Raw genomic sequence first — 17,267 nt, 5'->3', positions numbered from 1 at the left:
TGAAACGCTGATGAAGTCAAAAAAACAAGCTTAACCATCTGTGTGTTTGCTCCTCAGAACCGCAGTTTGCCAAAGAACACGAACTCTTCACCAGTATCAACTCCACCCGTGCCAGACTCAATCTGGTTGGCTGGAACAACGGCGGCTGTCCAATCACTTCCTTCATTCTTGAGTACAAAGCCGTGGAGTCGGCCACCTGGACCACGGCACAGCGCACGTCGCTGACCAAGAGCTACATCCTGTACGACCTGCAGGAGGCCACCTGGTACGACTTGCAAATGAAGGTCATCAACAGTGCTGGCTCAGCAGAAAAGAAGCTCACCTTTGCCACTCTCAATGCAGATGGAAGTGAGTTTGAAATTTTGACCGAGTGATGTTTTGTTTTTTTAATTATAGGGAAAAATGATGCTGTTATATCCTTACATAATACAATGTTTATGTTAATGGATATTTTATCTATAGTTTAATGAACAAATTGCTGTACCTGAAGGAAACCCACACAAGCACAAAAACCTAACCACAATCCACTATTCAATCTTGGTTTAAAACCAAACAAATAAAATCCCCAAATGCCATACTACCCTTATCATGAAGAGTTTCTGGACACTGCATGGAAAATGTTTTCCCACTCTGCAATTTTAACTGCTTGAACATGTCTTTGTTGTTGCATTTGTGAGACGCCTATACAACATATCCAAAAGTCATGTAATGAAATTTCACTGTCACGCTTCTTGTGGCGTAAGAAAGCCGTGCTTCATAACAAATTCTAAAGCTTTATTGTGCAACTACAGTAGACTGAAAGGATGCTTTTGAGATGGACAGACAGGGGATGATGAGAGTGCAGAACTCCACACTACTCATTAATTTACTTGTTTGCTTGAGGAGTTGAAGCTGCCTGTCAGGATGGCGTATGTGTGCGTGGAAGTGCTTTTCTCTCTGTGTGGGCAAACATGATTTTGTGGGAGAGCTTGTCAGTTTGACAGCTTAGCTGCTGGAATTAAAGCCAACATTCAACACGAGTCTCACGTGGATCAAGGCAAACCAGCTTTCTTTAACTGGAAGAATTGTAAACAAATGCCTGATCATTCTGAGATGTATGAAATGATGTAAATAGAAATATGTGATTAAATTCATTATCCACATAGCAGTTTAAATATTTGTGTTGGGCTTTTCTTATATAGTTCCATAACTCCACAATTCCACAATAAAGTGAATATAGAAAGTTGACCATTCTCACCCCCAAATTTAGAAACCAATTAGATCACAATAAATGGTTTCAAAACAAAAATAATTATTTGACCTATAACAACAAAAATAATAAATTTGAGGGAAATAACTCATGATCTTCATTTTATGTCACTAATGTGTCTGTGCTTCTTTCAAGGTACCATTCCTCCTCTGCTAAAAACAGGCGATCCCATCTCAGACAACATGTCAGGCAGTGGAGGTCTGAAAATGGTGGTGACCATCACATCCATTCTGGTTGTGGCTGTCCTGGTGTTCATTATGCTTATGGTGCTAAAGAGAAGACGCAGGGAGCAGAGGCTCAAAAGACTTCGAGGTAGGCCCATGATGAAATGATTTTTCTGCACTAACAATGCCAAAGCCTTTCTGTGCAGTGTTTGTCCATCTGATGTTTTTATGGTAAAGCAGTACTCGTGTACTCATGTATGTAGGCCTATGCCTTTACTATTATTTTACTATAATAAACATTTACCATCAAACGTGCAATGAAGATGAACGACGGATTTGTGCAGAATATCCTCTGCTTAGTTACCAATTTACTTATTGTTGTCTTAACAGATGCCAAAAGCCTGGCAGAAATGCTAATGAGGTGAGTATATTGCATTCTGATCTATGCCCTATACTATGCTAGGCAACAATAAAATACATTTTTCTTCCTTACCAATGTGCACAGTAAGAATACACGGACGCCAGAAAATGTGAACAAGCAGCAACAGACACTAAGAATGCACATCGATATTCCGAGAGCGCAGCTGCTCATCGAAGAGAGGGACACCATGGAGACAATCGGTAAGACCTAGAGTGTGAATTCAGTTATAGGAAATTTGCCCACATGATCTAATTTTTGCTCGACATTTTTTCATTTTACCGCACAGATGACCGATCCACGGTGCTGCTGACTGATAACGACTTTGGCGACACAAATAAGCAAAAGTCGTCCACAGTGACGCATACTGTCCACTACCAGTCTCTTTCCCAAGCCACCGGACCACTGGTGGACGTGTCCGATGCCAGGCCCGGAACCAGTGAGTCCCACCATTGTTAGTGCCCGTTTCTATTTTCTCTTTCAAAAATATTCCATAATGTTGCATTACTAATTGTGATCATGAAAGCGGGTCCTTAATGTCCATTCACATACCGCAACACGAGCTGAGTCGCACTTAATTGGTCATTTCATTCATCACATATTATCTCATAGCCAAATTTCACGTTTTTAAATTCCTGCAAACTCATCATCTCGTCAATGAGGTGACTTCCAGATGTGATGATGATTCAGCAATAGTGCTGCAGGGGTAACTTGGTGTTTGTGCTTCGCTGAAGCGGAACTGATGAAGAGTAGTGGTCTCTTTACTTCCCCTTGACACATACTCACCCAAGTCTCCCCTTCTTGCACTCAGTTATGGATAATTGTGCAGTTCCTAGGTGAAATGGGACTTTGTATTCAATCAAATACTGTATACATTTAATAGAATGTATAAAAAATGTGAGACTCAATTGTAACAGTGAGGTCACACGTAGCTAAAAGAGAGTACGTAGTAAACTCAAATGAACTGAAATGCTACTGAGTAGAGCCTCCACCAAGGTCAAGATTTTAATGTCCCATTTCAGCACTGGTGTACCTACTCTGTCAATGCCCCCACCTGTCCCCAGTGCAAGTATACTGTAATGGCGAAATAACTACAATTTTATCGCAGAAAACACAGAAAATTACACGAACAAACATTAATGATCACAAAAGTAACTAGCTCCATCTGAGGAATTATCTGTTTCAACCTGTACCACCTTTTTCCTCACCGATGAAACGATAAATTGGGCACACTTCTCTTCTCCCCAAGACCCCACCGCCAGACGCACTGCCAAAGCCGGTCCTGCCGCCGCACGAAGTCGGTACGCCAGCCAGTGGACTCTGAACAGGCCACACCCCACCAGCTCATCACATACCCTGACCACTGACTGGAGACTACCCACGCCACGCGCTACTGGATCTGTGGACAAGGAGAGCGACAGCTACAGTGTCAGCCCATCACAGGACACAGGTGGGTGACCAATAAATGTGTTGACAATATCAACAATAGATTGCAATGTAAATACATATATGATATTTTTGGGTGTTGCCTTAATATGTAACTTACTGCCATCAGATCGAGCGCGAAGCAGCATGGTGTCAACCGAAAGCGCCTCCTCCACCTACGAGGAGCTGGCCAGAGCCTACGAGCACGCCAAGATGGAGGAACAGCTCCGCCACGCAAAGTTCACCATCACCGAGTGCTTCATCTCCGACACCTCTTCTGAGCAGATGACAGCGGGGACCAACGACTACACCGACAGCCTCACGTCCAGCACGCCGTCTGAATCGGGCATCTGCCGCTTCACCGCCTCGCCACCCAAACCTCAGGATGTCAGCCGCGTTATGAATATGGCCGCGCCCAAAGCGCACAGACCTGGTAAGGATGTCATTGGTTCTGTGATTTGAGCAACCACTCGTGCTTGCTATATGTGAAGTTGCTGGTCCAGTGAGTTCACCTGACCACAGTGTTGTCTGAAACAGTAAATCCTCATCTGGCTTGTGGTACATGAGTCACCGATGGTGTAGTGCCGCCTAAACCCCATTCAGTCAGCCTGGGTTCAGTTCCCACTCAGTGATGGTGTGAATGCAGTGATTGTCAGCATTAGCAGCACTTTCAGAAGCAGAAACTCACATTTTGAGCCTTCTATTTGTTCCGTGAAATATTACTTTATTCCCATTTTTTGTGTTTTTTTTTCAGATTTCAGCATCCATTTCAATCTAATCTGCCCAGAGCTTTCAGAATCAGTAGTTCTGGCTTTTGTGACATGAACTTATATTCGCCTGTTTCTTTAACCAGTCTAGCTCACTGCAGCATTTATCTGTCCTCTGATTGGTTGTCAGCCTATGCCAAGTGACTTGAAAAACATTTGCACATATATATTTTTGATAATCAGTACTTGACATTCTTTCTTTTTAAAATGTTTATTACGAGACGAAAATTGTGTTCTGACAACCTGTGTTCTTCCACCCCTGCCCCCCACCCCCCAAAAAAACCAAGATTCTCCATTTGTTATGCCCCACCCTATAAGTACCCCTGGGGTTATAACTGATTAGAGGGTGCCAAAAAGAAGTATGGCACACCATTACAACGTTTGATATTAGCAAGGCAAAACATTGTATAGACGATGATCTGTTAATGGGGAGGATCTGGAAATTGAGCTTTTGAGGAAAGGCATATCAATCTCTCTACAGGTCATCTATCTTCAATTTGTGTGTGCGTGCGTGTGTGCGTGCGTGCGTGCAAATGTGTGTGTGCAGCACCACTGAGTGAGGTAAGGTGATCTGATTTCCTCTCTCCAATTTCAGGTCTTATTCTCAATGTCAATGTCTTGACTGTTTGTGCTCCAGACAGGCAGATCATATCACCAAGGGATCAAGGTCGCACAAAGGCTGTTTGTCACTCGACTGTTCCTCATTAAAACCTTCCAAAACAGCACTTCAGTGCTACATTGGAGCTCACTTGGTGTGGAAACCTGTTTGCGTTTCAGTGTAGTGAGGCGTCATTGAACACTCAGTGCTGGCATCAAATAACCAGATGCACAGAGAAACGTCAGCAGTGACCCCAGAGGTCAGTTCAGGACAGGTTCAATGAGAATGAAAGGCTGCAAATCCATCTGTCAGTCAAACTGAATAAGACTGTAGGCATATTACATTTTATTAAGAATTGACATGAAAGAAAGAACACTTTACAGTCTGATCTGCACTGGTCCAAGAGTTTTATATATTTCCTCCTAATGGATCTTTTATTGAGCTTGTGTTCTATTAAAATTTATTCTGCTGCACTTTGCTCATAAAATTTAACCTTAACAGATGTTGTGTCAGACAAATCACAGAACTGAAAATCACCAGCAGATTAACAGCTTGTTATATTCTGTTTCACATCTCATCACTTAGCAATTTGCCGCCTGGTGAATATCACAGCTATTTTTCAAAGAGTAAAACATTTCCATCTTGATTAAATCATCCCTAGTGGGAGATTCATCCTAATCATAAGCATTAATAGAGATGCACCTGCAATAAGTGCAAATCCATTCAATCATCCTTCAAGGTCATTCTTTGACCGAATGTAAGAAGTAATGTGCGTTATTTTTTTGTGTAGCGTGTGCTTTGTGGCCGCGCTGTGTAGATTAAATCTTCATGGGTTATCTGACCTAATGAGTCTTAATTCTGAATGTTACAGCAAGTTCAGGAAGTTGGGTCTGTTCACGCCCACAGTGTCGCAAACACCCATTTCTTGGAGCCTGTAATCTTAATGCAACAGACATCCCGTTTTTGTTGCATTTGTTTGTTTCCTGAAATGCGATTTCCACGTGTCAACAATAAGATGGCTGCTGTTTAGTTTTGTTTTTTATGACAGTACTTGGCGAGTTAAGTATTTTCTTATGTATAAAACATTTGGGAATCACTGATCAAATCAGTAAAAGATGGTTGCTGTATCCGCAAGTGTAATTGTCACAGAAAAACATTGAATCATGATACACAGTGCCACTGAAGATATATTCTAAATTCTGTCTTCCATTTCCGTATGTGCTGCACAGTTTTCCCTCTATCACATATTATTAAATCAGATAGATTCACACTGGGAGAAGATTGGTTCAAGATTAGAATAATAGTAATGTGAATCACAATCCCATAAGCCCCAAGGTGAACCCGTGTCGCCGTGTGAACAGGACTTTAATGAGATCTCCAGCTCTCGGTATGTTGTCGATTTAAGCAGAGCATTTCTAAAAATGGAGAAAAGATGTCAGAACCCTGACCCGCCAGGAACGTGCATTATCCGCAGAGGGCACAATGGAGAATGAACAGTGAGTGAGGGCAGCCGGGTCTGCTTAATGTCATCATTAGCCCAATTTGTAAAAGCGATACTGGGCATAAAAGCTCCGTGGTTTGACAGTAAAATAGATTGTATGGCTTGTCTTTGTCAGATAATTTGATTATTTTTGGCAGTATGATTGATTGTGATTGTTTTTTCACTAATGTAATTTTGAAAACTGATATAAAAGTTAAGGGAGACTTTTAAAATGGGATAAATTGGTGGTGTCCCAAAGAAATCAAATTTGAAATAATCAGCTTGCGGATTTTACATTTCTCAACGGAACATTTTTGCATGTGTTTTTGCAAGAGTTAAACAAGTGAGAAATGTAGCTTTGGTTTTAGGTTGTTGGACATTTTTTTTAAATCACTGATGGCTCTCATTATTACATCTATTGTGTTTTTAGATGCAGTTTGTTGAGGACCATAATAATAGTCCCTGATGAAGTAGATTTCGTACAGTATGACTTGGCTGTAATGACTCGGCATGGCCGCATATTTGTCTATTTTGTAATATTTTCGCATCCCTCAAGTCTCCCATCACTAACTGGCCACGTTCCAGAGCTGAGGTGCGCTTTAAACACTTTCTTAACCTTCCTAAATAACCAGCTAAGCAAATTTGTAGGACAAATTTAACAACTTCTAAAGGCTTGCAGAGCCGCCTGCCGTTGAGGGCTTTAAGAATTAGATGCTGTGTCTTTCATGAGCATGTCGAAACTGATGAGTCTACAAATACATCTGGAAAGAGCCAAAGTAGCAAAATTGAGGAAGACTAAGTTCAAGGGTTCCCATGGTTCTTGGACCATGTTTAATATGAATATCCAACACTTGACAATGTCAACAAATATCAAGCCGAACGAATAAGTGTGTAGACCACGTTTGCAATGTGATTGATCGATTCTCTAGTCTTCACTTGTCTTGTCTTTTTTTTCCATTGTTGTTGCTCCTCAGGAGGAGAGCTGGTACACTTACCGCCTTACCTCCGCATGGACTTCCTTTTGAACCGCGGTGTGGCCCGGGGCAGTGGGGCGAGCAGCGGGGGCGCAGGCGGAGGAGCGGGTGGCGGAGTGGCCGGAGGTTCTGCTGGTGCTACGGGAGAAACCAGAGGAGGCGCAGGAGGAGGCGCCATGGGCCAGACCTGCCTGGAGCCCCAGAGGAGCCGTACCCTAAAGAGGCCCCCTCCGATGGAGCCCACCATGGAAGTGCCCTCACCCAGGGAGGTGCAACAGTGGCAGCCGGGAACGGCGTCCACCCTCCCGCACAGAGATGTCCGGGAACGGGGAGAGGCTCGGGGTGAGGTCCGAGCAGAAGTCCCCCCCACTGGGGACCTCGCCCAAGCACAGGCTGCTAAGCTCAGCACCTCCCAGGAGTCCCTGCTGGACTCCAGAGGACACCTGAAACAAAGCAACAACCCCTATGCCAAGTCGTACACTCTGGTATAACACTTGGATGACTTTGGAGACACACTGTTGGACGACAGGCACACCAAGGATGGTTTTCCACAACACACTTTGTTGTATATAGAGTCGTTCCCGACATGCGTCTGATGGTGATGCTTTTCCTTCATTCTTTCTCTCTTTCTTTCTTTTTCTCTGGTCTGTCTCTTTTGCTTTCATTTCTTTCCTCTCTCGTTCATCTGTGTTGCTTTGACACTTTTCATTCTTTCGCACCTCTTTGGGAACTCACCGCTTTTATTTTCTACTCGGCTATTCTTTTATTCTAAAGTGAGGACACACCAGGATTGCCGAAATGATTTATTTAATAATTGAGATAGAGAAAAATGTTATTGAAATTATATCAAGGACGATTAGAGTCATGATTATGATTACTATTATTATATATATATATAAAAAGAACATATAAAAAAAAGTGAAATGTAATGGAGGAATATCACAAAGTGGAAGGTGAACAATGCTTTCATAATTTATTTTCATTGTAAAACTAAGTTTGGTGATTGACCGACGAGAAGGTTTTTAGCACTCTGAAGGGCCAATAGAGAAGAATGATGCCAATGTCGATCAACCCTAATGTTTATCAACCTCTCCTGGCGGCTGCATGGCGGGAAATCACAAGAAAGATCTTTTTGTTGTCACTATAAAGAAAAAAAATATACAATGTGAATATATATAAAGAGATCACTTTTATTTGTGGATATTATGGGGAAAATGATTTGGTTAATAAAGTCCTTAGTCATGTTTGCACACATCTGTTTTGAAGTCCTTTGGCTTGAACCCAACGTCATTGATTGGTTTTCTTTATAACAGACATTCATTTTTTTTTCAATCCTGGCCAATTTTTTATTTTTATATTTTAGGATTATTTTCAACTTTTTTCCAAGCTTTATTTACTGATATTCAATTAAATGTAAAAACACTGGCGCAGCTAAAATATGCTTGGACCTCTGATAATTGCCTTCTGGGTATTTTTTTATTTTGCCTGGGAATTTCACCCACATATCTACCTGCCTGTAGGAACATAAAATTTATATTGATTTTGTGAAGAGTTTTAGGGGGTTTGTTTAAAAAAAAAAAAAAAAAAAATGCGGACTCCCTGAGATACCCATGTTCCACTCGAAAAAAATCCTAGCTCCGCCAGTGAGAATAAAGTAAAAACAATGTTCCCCTTTCCCCATATTGTTTCTAATTTAATAATAGTAGACTATGCCAAAATGTATGGCAAGAAAACTACTACTACATCATCAAAGTAGTCACAAGTGAGCTGATAAAAATTGTTAAATACACTGATATCCCGTAACTGTAAATAAAATAACATTGACAGCGACAAAGTATATTTTGGTGGATGTAGAATGTAATTTTATACAATATCGTTAGCTTGTTTTTAACTCTATATTTAACTTTCCCCAATATGGCCAGCTATCCACCCATCCATTTTCTATAGTGCTTGTCTTCTGCAGGGTCACGACTGAAATGGAGCCTCTCAAATCTGAAACTTGGACGCCAGTCATTCACCGGGTATCATTCACACCCGTGGACAATTTAGTCTTTTGGGAGAGGAAGCCGGAGGATCAGGAAGGCGACTCATTAAAGCATATCTAAAATTGCTGTATTACCATATGTAAATTATTAATCCTTTCTGAAAATTTGGGGATTTTTCTAAAGAGACTATTCCACATTATGATTTGTGACACTTCAATCATTCAAGAGTGCTGCTTATCTCCTTGCTTTGGTCAACAGATGGCGCTATGACGTCACTAGTATTTTTATATGGCTCACTTAAAGTTTGCAGACTTCAGCAGGTGGACAGAGGGTCAGTGTGCAGTAAAATCTGTTCGACGGGCTAAAGTGAGACATCATCAAGAGTGACCGTGCAGCCTGTACAAGTGTGTGCTTTTGTCACTTGCATCCACACACCTCCTAGAACACTGTGAATAATTCATGCCACAGCGCACACCAGGTGACCAAGATCAAGTGTACACTGTCACGATGAACTATGTGGAAGAGAATGTGGATGTAAAATCTCTTCACAATGGTATACCGTCAAAACTGATCACATTCTACGGGGAAAATAATGTGCTATCCTCTACACCAAAAAACAAAACAAAAAAACATTGGGGTTTGTGCACACTGATTTGTGTGATGAGTATAAATGGGCAACCTCTTTTCTGGGATTCAAGTCCTCTTCTGACAGAAGACCATTAACACTTGGTCCAGCCACCGGGGAGGGAAATTCACAGACACTTTTCTTACCATTAGAGGTGGCCAACCCCTTTTAGTTTGCTTGGCATAACCCTGTTCGATGACACCTTTAAGCACTGAATTTCGCAGTCGGTTTTGATGTTTTATTTGTCATCAATCTTCAAAACAGTAGAACCTAAAAATTGGAACCCAATGCCATATTTTTCAGAAAAGTATATGTCCTCTATGCTAATGTGTCCTGCACTGGACTTGAAATTAAAACTGCAATGTACTGCAAAATATGTACTGTACATGAAAAGTTTAGAGGTATGCATGGCTACAAGCTTCATCCCAATACAATATTGATTATATTTTACATAAATGTACATTTTATTTGGATTTAATCCGGTGATTTTTTTTTCTTTAATTTTGCTGCTCGAATCACTGCTTTAAAACATTACCTACAGTATTTTGCATATTCCCTTATTTGTAACTCCCACACAAAACAGTGCCAGAAATGATGAACAGAAAATGTTGGATGATGACCACAGAACATTTTTTGGAACGTGTGTTTGAACCATTTATTGGTTCTAAATTTGAAAATGCAGAGATTACCTTTGTATGTTGAAAGCTTTTGCATGCATTTTCTCCCTGTCCTCTGGCTTTGGTGAAAGTAATAATAATAATAATAATAATAATAATAATAATAATAATAATAATAATAATAATAATAATGCATTTTACTTGATGGCACCTTTCTGACACTCAAGGTCATCTTACATGGCGTAAAATAAAGTAACATCAGTAGAAGTAGGATTGGTTCATTTTTTTACTTTTGTGTATAGTACCGTATTATCAAATTGTATCCCTCAAATTGTCATTCTTTTAGAGTCATTTCCTACGGTCATTCTTCCAAAACACTCCTTGGAATTGTCCTGCAATCTGATGTGGATTTTCCCCTTTTGGCTTCATTGTGTTCCGCACAGACAAATTCATGTTCGAAAGAGAGACGTGTGCCAGCGAGGTTTTGTAATGAAGACTCTGAAGAGTTGTCAGATGCAACAGAGGGGTACATTTGAAGAACATAAAAGAGAAGGACTTTCCCCCTGAGTGTGCACACTGGCCTACACTCATCATATACATGTGACACCACCTTGTCATCTTTTCATCTTTTGTCATAAAGAAAATGATGAATGGCAAGAAAACTACTACTACAGTCTATACTGTCGGAGGACATTTTAGGGTGGACAAATGACTTTAAAGGAGTAGGAAGTTTGTTTGGAAAAATCAAGCAAATAGATTGTTCGGAGTCCATTAGAACTATTCCATGTAACACATAAAAATTTCAGTTGTGAAGTAAGTCTGTGATGTCTTCAGAAATGGCCTTTTAACTCTTTTGGGGTTTTTTCCTCATTCTTATTTTCAATGTGCCCATCTAAATTCACTTCTGAGCAAATTATTGATATTTCCTGTTTCAATGCATCACATAATGAAATATTTAAAGCCCAGAAAATTATGGTAGTAAATCACTTTTTCATCAGTATAGTTGTAACAATGATGTGTTAGTGCAATACGTTTCTATTAATGTTAATATTCGTCGTTTTCCTCCCCTTCTGCGTCATCTGGCTGTCCTGCAGGCTTTCCCCTGTTCATTTATGGGTTTGTAGTGGAGCCCCCACTGCCGCAGTCACCTCATCATGCATCAGCTCTTAGGGGTCGCTGGTCATCAGCTGCCTCTGAACATTACCTTTGTCCAAAGGATGCTCCTGTACGGACACCTGGAAACGTCAGAAGCCATTAGCCGGCTTTTTACTGCCTCAGTATGGCACTTAATGGTCTTCTCACATCTCGCTCCTTATTTTTTCGTCCATTTTGTATTATTTTAACCCAAGCCATTATCTAATCTCACAAAACCCAACATATTGAATGTTAAAATTCCCTACCCAATTTTCAAAATAGAGCTTTTCGTGAGTTACTGGGCTTTATATAAAGTATAATTAATGTCATTACATAATCTTCCTACTGAATTAACGCAGAAGTGAAGGAATGTGTGTGTGTGTATTTGTCCTAATTCAAGAATGCAAATGTGATGAATTTATCAGTCTTTGGGAGTTATTTTTGTTTTTGTCTGTACGGAGAAGTTCCAAGACTCATCACTGTCTGGGACTTATCAGAATAACAACTCTGTTATGCAGACGTCAAATGAATGGGCTTTTGGAGGCACAACGCTGAGACAGATAGCGTCTGAGCGTAAAAGCAAATCCACTTTGAGAGTTTTCACAGTAAGAGGATGATGAAGTGAACTTCTTCACTAATTCCATCTTTCAAGCGTACGCGAGCAGGGGGTGAATTATTTCACACTGCATACTCGTTTTATTAGTTTAATTTCACCAAACTGTTGTAGCATGTGACAAGCCCCTAATGACTCATGTAAATGTAATGACTGAAAGTAAGTCGATGTCAATGAAGTGATGCAAGATGAGCGCGTACAAAATGACACACTCTACACTCCTGTGCTTTTTGTCTAACTATGTGTGACACAATCGGGGGAAAATAATTTATTTTTTTGAAAGCCTACATAGATGATTAAATATTAATACAATCTGCATGGTGTGAAATTGATTCCTGCAGCATCAAGACATTAACAAAATTAAATTTCCATAAATGTCACCTTTATCTCTGCCCTCTTATCAGGCAGCCTTTATTTGATAAGCTCCGCATCTATGGCACATCCACATTAGATGTTGCATTCACTTAACTGTGAGCAGGAAAGAAAATTGCCCCATCCGTACTCACCACCGTCCAATATCTTCTCATTAAGCAGAACAGAAGGTAGGCATGCTATTGAATTTTGCAGTCTCATCCTCGCTGCAAATGCCTCCCGTCGCATTGTATATATCTACATGTAATTATACCAGGGACGTGCGGTCAGAGGAGGCAAGGGAGACTACGCCTCCCCTGCCATCATGAAAAGGGGGGAAAGCAATTCAATTGTTTTTATTATAAAGTCATTTTCCTTTTAATTGCAATAGTTTTGTATCAATTTGAACCAAAATTGCTGAATTTTTATAGTTATTTTATAACCGTAACTAACTGTCTAGTGTGGCACTTTTCACTTTCACTTAAGCTTTTTCCCTGATAAAGTGGCCTGTGATTAGGTACACCTCATGGACACTTCAATAGGTACACTACACGAGGTTAAAAAAAAAAAAAAAAAAAAGAATAAATAAACAAGAAAGTGTAGTGAACGATTCGGTGAACGATTCTTTTGAACAAATCTTTTGAGTGAACCGATTCTAAAGATACTGTTCATTTAAAACTGGGATGCGCATCACTAGTACAAAAGAGTGCAGACGGCCAAGGTTTGACAGGTGGAATTAGCTGACTTGTTAGTCACACGGACTCTCGTTCCGAAAGAACTTGGTTCGATCTCAGGTGTAAGCATTTAGCTGACTGTGCTTTTAGATCTTTTGAGTGAACCGATTCAAAAGATTCGGTTCACAAAGGAAGGAAAGGATTGGAATGCACATACCAAGTACAAAAGAGAGCAGACAGCCAAGGGTTGCCAGCTCGAAATAGCCGACTGGCTTGTGACACGGGCTCTTACTCGGTAAGAATTTGGTTCGATCCTAGGCGTGAGCATTCAACTTAAGATGTTTTTAGATCTTTTGAGTGAACCGATTCTAAAGTTTCACGAGTGGAATTCACATCACTAGTACAAAACAGTGCAGACGGCCATGGATTACCAGGTCGAAATAGCCGACACGGACTCTCGCTCGGTGTGAATCGGGTTCAATCCCAGGTGTGAGCATCCACCCAAACGTGATTTTAGAATTGGAACCTCGCTTTGAATGCGTACGCATATGCAAACAAACACAAGTATTTATATGTAAATACATATACTCTGCCCCCAAGTCGGCAGAGACAAAGCCAATGGATCACGCCCACTACCGAGGGGGCGGGGTGAAATCCAATAGTGTAGGACACTCCATTAGGTACACCGCCATTTTCAGATGTACCTAATAACAGGCCACTTCATTAGGGAAAAATCATGGTCAAAGCTTAAATGAAAGTGAAAAGTGCCAAACCCGTCCTCACCCCCACTTTCTGATTGGCTGTTTGATCTGTGACATCACACAAACACCCCATTAGGTAAACCGCCATTTTCAAGTGTACCTAATAACAGGCCACTTTATTAGTGAAATATCATGGTCAAAGACCACAGGTGTCAAGCTCTAGTCCTCGGGGCCGCATTCCAACATGTTTTCCAAGATTCCCTCGTTAAGTGCACCGGTGTGAAAAGTTTTAGCTCCTGCAGAACGTGAAAATGAACAAATCTTTTCACGCAGGTGTGTTTAACGAGGGCAACTTGGAAAACATATTGGAACGCGGCCCCTCAAGGACTGGAGGTCGACACCCCTAGTTTAAGTGAAAAGTGCCACACCCGCCCTCACAACCACTTTCTGATTGGCTGGTTGATCTGTGACATCACTCGGACACGCCATTAGGTACGCCGCCATTTTCAGGTGTACCTAATAACAGGCCATTTCATTAGGGAAAAATCATGGCCAAAGCTGAACTGAAAGTTAAAAGTGCCACACCCGCCCTCACCCCCACCTCCTGATTGGCTGGTTGATCTGTGACATCACACGGACACCACATTATGTACACCACCAATTTCAGGTGTACCTAATAACTTTATGCATTTTTTGTATACGTGTCAAGAATGCGTATTTGACTACTTGCTCTTTATTTGGGGGGGACACCAACACATATTACACAACGTAAAACACATTGTCATATAAAGCAGTTAACCAAATGTCAGATTTTTATTTTCATGCCCAGAAAAATAAAAACAAGGAATAAAACACCAGAAAAGTTTTAACAGGTTTTAATGTTTATTAAAATAATAATAATAATAATAAAAGTACATTTCAAACCAGCAATCTAATGTGAAATCGCAGTAGATATATTGGATAACAATATTTAGGCGTATATATGCATACACGTTATTGAAAAACAACTACAAGTGTTATAAAATCAAGATTACCCAAAGAGAAGCATAATCGTCCCGTTGTTGCATAACGGTGCATCCCTTCATACAATAAAGTTAGCCGTTAGCTTGGAGAAAACGTGCATAAAAGAAGTGGTGTTTCAGTCAGTGGTTCTTTCGTTCCTTGGCAAATCGTAAATCTCGTCATTACCTCCCCAGTTATGAACCTCACCGCAAATCACTGAATTATACCCCACTAAATCCCTGCTGGTTTTATTCAGGATACTTTAAAGCTTCAAACTGCTACCAATACATATTGCGATGAAAGACGTGCAACTTGCATTCAAATAGCAGGATGAAAAGTACAATACGTTTTTCACATGGGAAATAATCCATCCGTACAATTAACCTTAACTGCGAACGTAAGTCAAGGTAACAATTTACCATTCTTAACTGTCTTGGAAGAGTAAAGAATGAGACGGCAATGGACACTCAATTTAACGTGACAATCAAGAGGAAAGGGAGGAAGGTTGTGGATTTCATCCTTCAGGTCCAAGACCTGTCTACCACTAAATTGCAAAAAGTTATATTTCTGGTTCAATTGTTATGATCACACCTTTTATCTCCTCTTCTATGGAGGAATCTCAGAAACAACCTAAAAAATACATTACATGTTCATTAAACTGTTTTTTCGGTTGCAAAGCTGTGTTGTTTAATGTAATTGTAGTGGTCATGGGTTAATGTTAAATTTGCATGATTATAAATACTTCCTTACATGAGAGGAGAGCAGTGTGCCTAAAGTAAATGATGCAAGCCTTTAAATGACTTTCCTGTATTTTTTAATTTTATATTTCTTATTATGCCTGAAATAAAGGGACTTCCTTCTGAACTTCTTAAATCCAACATTGATATGTAGACCTAAGTAGAGAACAGATTAAGTTGAATGAATTAATATTTTATTATCTTTTTGTTTTAAACCACCTTCATTTACAACCCAAGAATTTGGTTCTGTTATTTAGTTTGTTTAATCTACGTAAGGCTCGCACACTCTGAGCTCCTATTAAGATTATTTCTCCACTTGCCCTCTGGGATGTCATGATCCCAAATTTAAAGAAGAGCTTTACAGCTTCTTTAGCAGTTTAAACTCTTGGTGAACCTCCAGATTCCTCTGAGGCGTATAACCTTGTAGACGTGATATATTGTGCCATACGTTGGAGCATAATTCCCAATATGATACATGAAACAACTTTTTCATGGGGCCTTAGACATTACTTACTGTAGTGCAGACCATCATGGAAGAATTTGTATTATAACACAACAATTCAAAACTAATGTACACACTAAACCCATAGTGCACAGTAAAAATAAAAAAATATAACAGCATAAATACAATAAATATAATGTTATTATCTGTTTCTATTTTCTATGCAAGGTCTCAAACTATTATTTGATTAACTCTTAAGTTGAATTAATATCCACGTTAGGAGAGAATTTTGGTTACAGCTCTTATGACATTAGATCAGGGGTCACCAACCTTTCTTAAACCGAGAGCTACTTCCTGGGTACTGATTAAGGCAAAGGGCTGCCAGTTTGACACGCACTTCTGAAATAGCCAATTTGCTCAATTTGGCTTTCCACTATGTGTTATTATTGTCATTTCCAGTTCACATGTAAGTGTGATTTTAACAAGAATAGCAAAAATACTGTCAAACCTTGGTTTTTGACCACAATCCGTTCCAGAAGGCGGTTCGAGAAGCGAATCGGTCGAATTCTGAATCTATTTTTTCCCATTACAAATAATGGGAAAAAAATGAATCCGTTTCAAGACAAAAAAAAACCCGCCTTTTTAAAGCATTTTTTCATTTGCGCATATTTGTCCGATCGCTCAACTGCAGCCCACCGCCGACCGCGCAACCGTAGCGCGTCGCCCACCGCGCAACTGCACCGCGCTGGTCGCATTATTGTGACAGAGCCGTCGCTGAAATTTAGAAAATAGTTTTAAAGTCCTGATGTACTTTCCAAAATTTAAGTGGACCTAAGTGCGCAGGGAGCTTAATTTTGTCCGATCGCGCAACCGCAGCGCACCGCCGAACGCGCAACAGTAGCGCGTCGCCGACCGCGCAACTGCACCGCGCTGGTCGCATTATTATGACAGACTCGTCGCTAAAATTTAGAAAATATTTTTTTTAAGTCCTGATGTACTTTCCAAAATTTAAGTGGACCTCAGTGCGCAGGGAGCTTAATTTGGTCAGATCGCGCAACCGCAGCGCGCCGGGCGCTCACTGTCGCATTGCTTTAAGAGCGTCTTTGTGTTTTAGGATGGCTTTACTGCTCCCACTTGCTTTCTTTGGAGGCATGATTAGGGGTTAATACAATCATCAAAGTAACGAAAATACAATAACGGAGTCAGTCGGCATCCGGGCCGCGCGGTCGGGTTTTCTCGGGTCCTCCCGGCTCATCTCGCGAGGTTCGACCTCCGAATTTTGTTTGGCAACCGAAGCAAAAAAATCTCGAA

The 17,267-nt window shown here is 40.6% G+C and overlaps 1 protein-coding gene across 4 annotated transcripts in view; it reads left to right on the top strand.

Annotated features, from left to right (window-relative positions):
- dscamb (Down syndrome cell adhesion molecule b) overlaps nt 1-8,327 on the top strand; it is an 88,591-nt gene extending 80,264 nt beyond the window's left edge. For 2 of the 4 annotated variants that reach the window (XM_049727008.2, XM_049727007.2), the window contains exons 26-33: nt 58-348; nt 1,385-1,561; nt 1,804-1,834; nt 1,919-2,034; nt 2,121-2,270; nt 3,081-3,281; nt 3,387-3,689; nt 7,076-8,327. In XM_049727008.2, coding sequence (XP_049582965.1) covers nt 58-348; nt 1,385-1,561; nt 1,804-1,834; nt 1,919-2,034; nt 2,121-2,270; nt 3,081-3,281; nt 3,387-3,689; nt 7,076-7,566 — 1,760 coding nt within the window. In that variant the 3' untranslated portion in view covers nt 7,567-8,327. Of the gene's footprint in view, nt 1-57; nt 349-1,384; nt 1,562-1,803; nt 1,835-1,918; nt 2,035-2,120; nt 2,286-3,080; nt 3,282-3,386; nt 3,690-7,075 lie in introns of all 4 variants that reach the window. The other 2 variants (XM_049727006.2, XM_049727005.2) reach the window with 1 other exon arrangement.
- The last annotated feature ends 8,940 nt before the right edge of the window (nt 8,328-17,267 follow it).

Source organism: Syngnathus scovelli, chromosome 7 (genome assembly GCF_024217435.2).
Source record: "Syngnathus scovelli strain Florida chromosome 7, RoL_Ssco_1.2, whole genome shotgun sequence".
Classification (NCBI taxonomy): Eukaryota; Metazoa; Chordata; class Actinopteri; order Syngnathiformes; family Syngnathidae; genus Syngnathus; species Syngnathus scovelli.
This window is presented reverse-complemented; position numbering and strand designations above follow the sequence as displayed.